Below are 10,000 nucleotides of genomic sequence, written 5' to 3' on the forward strand. Positions count from 1 at the left end.
CCAAATCAGGGAGTCACTTCAACCAGTTCAAGCTCCACCTCAAGCTCGACCTCGACCACCACTCGACCTGCCACACATCGAGCTCCAATTCAAATTCTCAAGAGGTACGTACATGTGCTGGCCGACAAACGGTCATTGTGTTCGTCTGGAATCTCGTGTGTTATTTAATACTGAATATTTGGCCATTTTCATTTTTCCTGTCTTACTGTAGTGTTTGATGCTGGTTTCTGTGGATTGCATGTTGTTCCAGCAGTTCAATAAAAGTTGCGTTTGGAACAGAAATCCCCCGGCTTTTACACATTGTATTTTCTCACCGTTGCGTGACTTTGTTGATAGTTGCCAATTAACCGGAAGTTAGTTATGACAAGCTGTAAGGTTTCCTTTCAAGTCGTTGAGGCGCATGCAACGGTGAGAAAATACAATGTGTAAAAGGCGGGGGATTTCTTTCCCAAACGCAACTTTTATAGAGCTTCTGGAACAACATGCAATCCACAGAAACCAGCATCAAACACTACTGTAAGACAGGAAAAATGAAAATGGCCAAATATTCAGTATTAAATAACACACGAGATTCCAGACGAACACAATGACCGTTTGTCGGCCAGCACATGTACGTACCTCTTGAGAATTTGAATTGGAGCTTGATGTGGTGGTCGCGGTCGAGCTTGAGGTGGAGCTTGAACTGGTTGAAGTGACTCCCTGATTTGGAAGACGTGATAGAGCCTCATCGACCGCCCTTTGAACTGCCTGGGATTGCCTGGGATATGGCAGAAGCAATTGACCTTGAAAATTCATCCGACATGTTTGTGTTTTCCCGCGCAATAGATGATCGTGTGACTTGTCACATGTACTCGCTCGCGCCGATTAGGTATTAAGTTAAATCATACTTATTAAGTTAAACCATGATTTCTCTGATATCAAATCTAAAAGTTAGATTTCAATCATGAAGTCGTGATTTCAAATCATAGACGCATGATATGAAACCAGGATTTATTATATCAAATCATAAACACATGATTTGAAATCAGGATTCCTTACATCAAATAATAAACGACTGATTTGAAATCAGGATTTATTATATCAAATAATAAAGTATGGTATCATATCAAAAAATATTATTTATTATATAATGAAAAAATTGAGAATATCGAGGTAAATAATTTATTTACAATCGGCGCCCCATACCCAACAGGAAACTTAAATAGTAGATAAACCCCAGCTTTAATTAAGCAGTTTATTTTTTACCCGATATCTGAATTGGACATGTTTCATGTGATTTACTGCTTACCTGTTACACTGTTTTATGGTTATCCCGATCAAGGAAAATTAAGAAAACTCGCCATAGAAGTAAGTTTGTGATCGCTGTTGTAATGTTATCAATCATTTCAGTTTTGTTAGTTTGATATGGATTTCATAAGTTTTGGATATTGACGAACAGTGGCCGCATGGTATAATGATTGTTAAAAGTTTTTATCGGTTATTCCCGCTTCGCTCGTTTCATTTCTTTATTACCAATTGATTCAGTTAATTAGAATACATTGTACATTTTAATTTCAGATCGAATAAAATACATTATCAGTTATACGATTGCGAGTGTTCTTCGGTAGTGGATCGTCTTAGTTCTCTTGCGCAACATTAACTAGCTACAAGCTGTAAAAATTGACCTTGCGTTTCCTTTACTTTCTGTTTCTACTTGTACACCACTGTGTCCGGCATGATCAAACCTTTTACACTTCCAACGACACGAAACTATGCAACTCCCGTTTTTGAACTTCAGCACTAATAAAGCGATTCGTTCCTTCCCCGCTTCAACACGAATAATAATTGTCTTATGCTGCAGCTGCTCCGTTTGTGAACGGCCATTCCTCAACCTGGGCCCTGGACTGCACATTAAATTATGCGTACAACTTTTCTTAACAGCGGGGAGCTCTTGTGTCAACTATTACTAGCTAATGTATCTGTGGGTACGTTGACCGATACTTGACCGATACTTGACCGATACTGGACCGATACTTGGCCGACACTTGGGCGATCCTCGACCGCTACGTGACCAATACTTCACCGGTATTTGATCGCTACATATCGGCCGATATATCGACCGATATATCGACCGACTATCGACCGATATGTCGGCCGACTGTCGACCGACTATCGACTGACCATCGGTCGATAGTCGGCCGACATATCGGTCGATATATCGGCCGAGTCCACCTATAGTACACATGATCCGTTGTTTATTACACTTAGCCCTTTTGTTGGAAATATGTTCAATGTAACTATACCACCTAGTATGCTTATCGACGACAACTCCGAGTGTTTTGCTACAGGATACTCTTTCTAATTGCTTAACACAGACTTTTAAAACTGGCATTTCTTCTAATTTGGATAAAGATTATGTGGTTCCCCTGTGATTTCTCTGATATCTTTGACGGATTTCTTAACAAAAACAAGGAAACACGTTGAAGCATATTTAAACAACACAAAATAAAGCAGCTAATCGGAAAAATGTTTAGCTAAGCCCAACAGCAATGCTTAACATGAAATGCCAAAAAAAAAAAAAAAAATTGGCAAGTCCTAGTTTACAGCGACGAAAATAAATAAAATAAACTTACTTTCACTTCAGCTTGTGTCCTTGTGTCGATTTGAGGCGTTCTGGGCTAGTTTTGAAATTTGCTCCTATCCTTCATTTGAAAGACAAAGCCGGAGAGTCGAAACCTTAAAGCCAGTGATCACTCCGCGATCGAAGACGATTTAATCAGAAAAAACTGGCTTTATTCGGCCCTTGGATCGATCGCCTGTGATACCATTTCCTGTTTGGACAGACCTTGGAAGTTCCTTTGCCATTACCGTAGATTCTTTTGCCGATAACTTACATTTGAATTTCTTCTAGACACTGAATGCAAATGGAGGCTGTAAAGGAAAAAACTGAAATGGAGCCCCTAGTGAGACACAAACGTCGCCAGTCTTCTGATATAGGTGGGTAGGTACTGTAGCTCAATATATAGACATAAATGTCCAAACTGAGCAACAGACCATTTTACAGTTGTAGATAAGTTACCTGGCCTAAGAATGGTAGCGAGGCTGCCGGTGACCCTGTTTTGATACAAACCTCCGTGCTTTTGTAATGTTAATATGGACTAATTAGAATTACAACAACACAATTTGAATGATTAAAGCAGAGGGGCTGTATCAATGCAAGGTCACTGGCAGCCTCGCAGCCATTCATAGGCTAGGTCGCTGACCAAACAACTGTAAAATAGCCTATTGTCCTTGTAGCAGGGTACAGCAGGGTATAGGGGTTTGTTCCAACAGGCTGTTGAACGTTATTAAAAGCGCTCTTTAAATTTACTTCTAATTGAGCCTTTCTTTCAGCATAATTAGTTGATGCGATGCATGGTTACCATTTTTTCCTTCTTTGAAATTTCCCAGACTTTGTTGAAGAAGGTAACCGAAGTGGATCAGGTGAACCGAGAGAACCAAATGTCTCAGGGGAAGAAAGCGATTCTTGTAGCGAAGCAGACGAAACGAATGAGTCAGATGACCAACCAATGAATGAGCAAGGTACTCCCGATTTCTTTTTCCAGAGGCCGCGATACTTTCGGCCAGCTCCGAGACATCGGCCCCGTTCGAACTACGTGCAGTCAAAGTGAGGCCCGGTTCAAACGTCGAACTTCATATGTTCCGAATATAATGCAAGTGTCAAGGATATATTGTTTTCACTCATTTGCATTAGATTCGGCATATGCGAAGTTTGACGTGTGAATCGGGCCTAAGGGTCAATTTCCGTAACCGTTGGTAACCACTACAACTTCTTGAATTTCTGTGTGACTGCACAAAAGAAGCGAAAGTCCATGATGCGTAGACTTCCTTTTGGAGAGCAATGCAAAAGGTTTTTATTCTCGGTTTGCAGACGCATAGGACGCGAATGGTTGTTACTTTTTGTAAACGTGGAGCGGCAGTGAATTGAGGAAGAAGTCTAGACTAGGAACAGCCAGCCCCTTTTTCTCTTAGTCCAAGTAAAGAGAAAAAAAGATCCCGTGAAAAATGTCCGCGCGTAGTGTCGTGGCGAGCTGTTCGTTCACTTTTCTTGGCCAGTTCTCGCTGTAGGCACTTCAAGTACAAATTAAATTAAGAGTCTCAATACTGGATTGGTCATTGACGTATAAAGAAAACAGGCCTAGTTTTTTCAATAGCGCTCAAAAGCAACTCTAGTCGCTCTCGAAAAGCCGTCTGTGAAGATGAAACTATGATCTCCTAAGCCTACTAAAAGCTGGAGTTTCAACTAGTCAAGAAAAAAATATATCCAAGAGTGTTGGGGACGTTTGGAGAAAACAACGCCAGGCTCCCAGTTGACATCTTGCAATCTTTCATACCGCTGAGATGTACAATAGAATATGTGGTATGAAGTTCATAGCTTGGAAATGGGAGATGCTAATTTAAGAGTTCTTTTGCGGTTTCAGCCAACTTGACAGAAATCATAGAGGATGGCGATATCGATGACATCAGTGATAATTTGACACCTAAGGCTCTCACAAAAGGCAACAAAAATGTGTTGATGATGGCAATGGAGGTATATTTTTCAAGCTTGCCACTGTTTGCTTTAAATAAATATTTAAGCGCGATAAAAATGTTGACACAGATTGTCGCCCCTTTTTCTCCCCTTAACACAATGTTCAATCGCTAATCGACATCGATATGCAACTTGGAGTTAGTTAAAACACTCTGACATGCGATTTTCAAAGGATTGAACGGAGACACATGAGAGACAAAATTGACGCTTTTAAAAAAGGGCCCTCGGGAAAGGTCGACTTTGTCTTGGTTTCAAGCTCTTAGGACTCTCAAAGGCTGGTTTTTCGATTTTCGACTTGTTACTCAAGAATAAGGACAAGATACGTACGCTCAGTCAAGAGAGTTTTGATCACTACTAAGTAGGGAGCTTGAGCAAGAAAGACGACGAAGGCTATGAGAATTTCTTGTAAAAATACAACTTCAAGTTTTTCTAATAACTTCGCGATTATCCCAAGTGTTTCCACATGAAGAATGTGTGCAAACTTTCTTGGTAAAAATCACTTGAACGGTGACGCGTGTTGGAAAGAAAATTGAACATTTATCACCAGGTGTACTCGTCTTCTACATAACCTTAAATTTGGTCATCTCACGTAGTTGTCAAGACGGGCACGTCAAACAAAATGAAATACTCGAATGGAAAACATTCGAACAGGGGGTGCAAAGCTATTTTTTTTGTTCATTGAACCTTTTTTTTTTCATCGTTGCTTAGTTAAGCTCTCTTAATTAAGCTCTCTTAGTTAAGCTTTTTTAGCATAAACATGGACGCAATTTAAGCAATTAAATAAGTACCGCTGTAACCAAAACCAAGTCAATTCTTATTTTTCTTTGGATTTCGAATCTATGTTAAGTAAACACTGAGCGCGAGCATAGTTTCACAGCGGTGATCAGTAACACGCGCTCCTCAACGACATTTTTCATATTCGAAAATAAAATTCAGGTGGACATCAATCAAGTGTTTCTATGACGAATTCAACTGTCGCCACAAGAACAGGAGTATCGTCATGGAAACATTCGATTGACGCCCATTTAAATTTTACTTTCGAATTATAGAAAAAAAAACTCGTTGTGGCGCGCGTGTAACTAGTAACTAATGTAAGCTTTAATTTCAAAAAGAAACCTGTTTATTTTAACTGGAATTGTCCTATTTAAGATCTTGAGAGAGCTGGATCGAGGAGAAAATGGCGTCAAAGGCTCACTAGTTTAAGTATGCAATGCGTGTGTACGCCACAGAATTAATAAGCAGCACGGGAGTTTTGGGCTTTCAGACCTTAAAACTCGCGTTTTGCATATATAATGAGCCCTTTGCAATTGGTGGTCACATGGTACAAATATCGCTTTACTGGAGAGCAAATCGACCACTGGGACATCGAAAACAAAGCAACTTGATTTCAATTTTCTTTTGTATTGGATGTCCCAGTGCGCATCTGCTCTCCAGTATATATGGCGGTTTTTGTAACATGTGATCGCCAGCTGCAAAGGGCCCATAAGCTGCATTCACACGCTGAAATCTTAAGCTAGTGAGCCTTTGACGTCACTTTTCCCCGGATCCAATCTTCTGAGGTCCAATCGGTCAGTTTTGAACCTGAGTAATGACGGACGATGAAATATTAACCTTAGACTCAAAGTAAACGGCTTTTGGACAAAAATCAAAGCTCAACATTTTGCCAGTCAGAGCCCCTTACCCGGAGCCTCCATCTTCCATATTAACCCTCTGAGTCAACCATGTCCCGTATCTTTCTATCTTTAGAAGAACCTCGCAGGGGGGCTTTAGTGGGTGTTTTCAAAATAGCCAATCATAAGAGACCTATGGTCAGCCATTTATTACGTCACATACGTATGTGACCTATGTGAACCACTTCACGTATGTCCTCAGTCACATACGTCAAACTATAGTAGTTCTAAAAATAGAAAGATACCGGAAAGGGTTGACTCAAGCATAAAATAGGCCCATTTCAGATAATTCCCAATCTGGAGGACAAAATATGGTGGTTCTCTCCCCTCAGAGAAAAACCTTTCAAATGCAAAACAATCTTATTGTTTTGTCCCCCAGATTGGGAATTAACTGAAAGGGGTCTATACAGATGGAAGCTCAGTCACATACCATGCATACTGTAGACTGCTTGCTAACCGTGTGATAGCCGGAACACTTTAAACATTTGTAATAGTTATTTTCTTCGCAAACCATTATGTTTCAGACAAGTTTTAATCTTCGCCGCCTCGCTAGCAAAAAAGGACCGAGCGAGGAGGATTTTACCAAGCTGGCCAATTCTGTGGATAAATTCAGCACGTGTCTGCTTGATCCACTAAAATCTCAAATCGAGGCCCGTCATGCATTTGGAGATTCCATAGATGACGTAATGGATGCCGCTATAAACTTGGAACAAAAAGAGGTTAACATCAGTGTTGTTTGTTTATTTACTATGTGTTTTGCTTTTTTGAGTCTTAGTTTGTTCTATTTGTGTTTTATAATACGCGCATGCTCATGATAAACGAAGCAATTTTTCAAATGAGCTATTGTTTGTGGATGATGGTGTTAGTTTATCGCCCGTGGCCGTCGGCAATGGATGTCGAAACTCTGATGTTTTCCTCTGACTTTTTTGCAGCTGCTTTCTCATCCAGTGCTTTTCAATTTACTTGGTAACAAGTGGTTTGGAAAGTTTGACAAGCTACATAATACGTCCTCGTCTACGTTTGAGCGGTTGCAGTGGATTTTTCTCAATTTCTGGTGTCTATTTGACTTGGTGATGTTTCCATTGTTCTTTGCTTTGCTGTACGTTTGGAATAAGCTTTTTGCCGGTGACCAAAAGCTAGAAAACAGAGGTAGATATTTGTTTAAGTAATCTCTTTTTTTTTCTTTTATAGGACTACTGATTTTGTCAAAAAGAGAAAGATTTCAACTAAATTTAAGTTTAAACAAGTGTTTTACTAGGCAGAAACTAGTTTGTTTTCCTTAGAAACGCCGCGCAAGAGAAGATGATTCTCGCTTACGGCATAAAGCGTTCCTTTATTTTAGATTGCACCCTTGCCATTTGGATTGCAATTCTTGCATAATATATATTACAACAACAACTGCAACAAGACAAGAGATTATAAAGGTAAGAGAAGTAATCCCTCATACTGGCCCTATTCCCATCGTAATCCCTCTTGGGTTATTTTTAGATGATCTCAATTTTCCCGCGGATAATGTTACCGCGCGCGTTACGTGGAAGTTTCGTGGAGGAGAGAAAGTGCAGCAAATTCTGTATGATGCCACTCTCCGTTTTCAAAATTGAGTTTCATGGCCTGATAAAATTCATTGTCTGCAAGATACAGGTTTCAAACATACATCCTTGGAATTGCTTAACTGTCTAGTTTACAATAATACCAATTTGAAGAATTTCCAATCTATCAAACCGTGTTAAATAATTTTGACAGATGCAGAAATGTTTACCTTCGTTGCATTGCGTTACTTGTCCATTTTAGTGCGCACTTTCTCATCGTCTACAAAATTCTGTCGCTTACAAAACTCGTCCCTGTCAAGATACAGTTTGCAATCATATATCATGGAAATCGGTTAACTGTATAATTCACTCTGATACCAATTTTACGATTGTCTAGTGTAGGAAACCGTGTTAAATAATTTTGTAAGAGGGAGCTATATTTTTCGCGTGCGTTGCAAATTGACTTCAATCCGATCCTACGGTTTTAAAAATTTTATCGTGCGGTCAATTGAAATTTTCCTGTCATGTGTGGTACTGTTTGAAAGCGTTAGCTGTCTAATTTATGAATATCATAGAATTAAGTCACCATAGTTTAAGTCCGCTAAGAAAATCCAGAACGCGTTGACCAAGTCAGGAATGTTACTTGGTGACTGTAGTCCGCGATATTTCATTGTGTACAAAATTCTGTCGCCTATAAAACTCGTTACTTTCAAGATAAAAGATGCAAAGATATATCACTCAAATCGCTTAACTGTGTTGTTTACAGTGACACCAATTTCAACACTGTCCAATGTACGAAACCGAGTTTAATAATTTTGAAAGATGCAGGTATATTTAACATGCGTGCTTTGCAAATTGACTTCCATCCGATACCACTTGTTCATACATTAATATTTTTATCGCACTGTCTGTTCAAGTTTTCTTTTCATGTCTGATATCTGTCTAATTTATGAATATCTAAGAATTAAGTCGTCATATTTTAATCCCGCGAAGAAAATCAAGAACGTGTTAACCAAGTCAGCGATATATTACTTGCTGACTGTAGTATGCGAATTGCCAATGTTTACAAAATTCTGTCGCTTATAAAACTCGATCCTTTCAAGATACAGGCTTCAAACATCAATAACTGAAATCGCTTAATTGTCTAGTTTTCAATGATACCACATCAAGGTTGTGCCATATACGAAACCGTGTTAAATCTTTTTTTTAAGGAGACAGCTATATTTAACATACGTGCTTTGCAAATTCACTTGAACCCGATTACACGGGTTCAAAAATTTTTATCGGACGCTTGATTCAAGTTTTCCTTTCATGTTTGGTACTGTTGTAGAGCTATATCTGTCTACTTTATCACCATATAAGAATTAGGTCATCATATTTTAATCCCGCAAAGGAAACCGAGAATGCGTTTATTAAAGTCAGAGAGATCGTACTTATCGACTATAGTCTTCCATTTGCCATTCTGTTCAAAATCCTGTCGGTTACATAACTCGTTCCTTCCAAGATACAGGTTTCAAAACATAAGTCGTTGTAATCGCTTAACTCGGTAGTCAACAAGTCACTTTCGTCCACAAAATGTATATACGCTTTTGTCTCGACATCCTCCGCCATTTTCGTTTGATGGTAAATCGCGAACGACGCGAATCATTGCGTGGCAATTCGCTCAGCTGTCAACATTGGTAAAAATGGGGATGATTGGCTATCAGTTAACCCTCGTGGGAATACCGGATCTCGCAGGCGACCTAAAAATAACTTCAGAGGGATTACGATGGGAATAGGGCCAGTATGAGGGATTACTTCTCTTACCTTTATAATCTCTTGAACAAGATGAAAACTGTAAATGAAATGAAACAATGTGGGTTTTTCTTCGACAAGATTTGAAGAACAGCATATTCGGATTGTAACTTACAATTCTGTAGGCATTTTGCTTCTGCAACAATGTTTCCTTGTTTGCAAGGCGGGTCTTAATTAGTTTAGAGGACAGTGGTTCTTCGGGTTCACTCGTCGTATTCTATTTAGTGAAACATTTCAGTAAATGTACTGTTTCAGGAATGGAGGTCGCCTTCTTGATGAGTGCAACATCCGATCTTGCTCACGATGCCTTTGAACAGATGAAAAAAGTCGTTGAACAATTCATAGAGGAACATGGGAATACCAAAGACGGATATCAAATTATTATCCATGACAAAAAATCTCACGTAAAGACGATTCATGCTGAGGAACTACAAGAT

At 39.4% G+C, this 10,000-nt stretch overlaps 1 protein-coding gene across 2 annotated transcripts in view; it reads left to right on the forward strand.

The window, feature by feature from the left end:
• LOC138007410 (uncharacterized) overlaps positions 1–10,000 on the forward strand; it is a 51,739-nt gene that overhangs the window by 2,501 nt on the left and 39,238 nt on the right. For both annotated transcript variants that reach the window (XM_068854298.1, XM_068854297.1), the window contains exons 2-7: positions 2,891–2,976; positions 3,430–3,561; positions 4,461–4,570; positions 6,765–6,959; positions 7,173–7,389; positions 9,819–10,000. The exon at positions 9,819–10,000 is cut by the window's right edge and continues 96 nt beyond it. In XM_068854298.1, the coding sequence (XP_068710399.1) occupies positions 2,898–2,976; positions 3,430–3,561; positions 4,461–4,570; positions 6,765–6,959; positions 7,173–7,389; positions 9,819–10,000 (915 nt within the window). In that variant the 5' untranslated portion in view covers positions 2,891–2,897. The remainder of the gene's footprint in view (positions 1–2,890; positions 2,977–3,429; positions 3,562–4,460; positions 4,571–6,764; positions 6,960–7,172; positions 7,390–9,818) is intronic.

The sequence above is a fragment of the Montipora foliosa genome, chromosome 6 (assembly GCF_036669935.1).
Source record: "Montipora foliosa isolate CH-2021 chromosome 6, ASM3666993v2, whole genome shotgun sequence".
In the NCBI taxonomy this organism is placed as follows: domain Eukaryota; kingdom Metazoa; phylum Cnidaria; class Anthozoa; order Scleractinia; family Acroporidae; genus Montipora; species Montipora foliosa.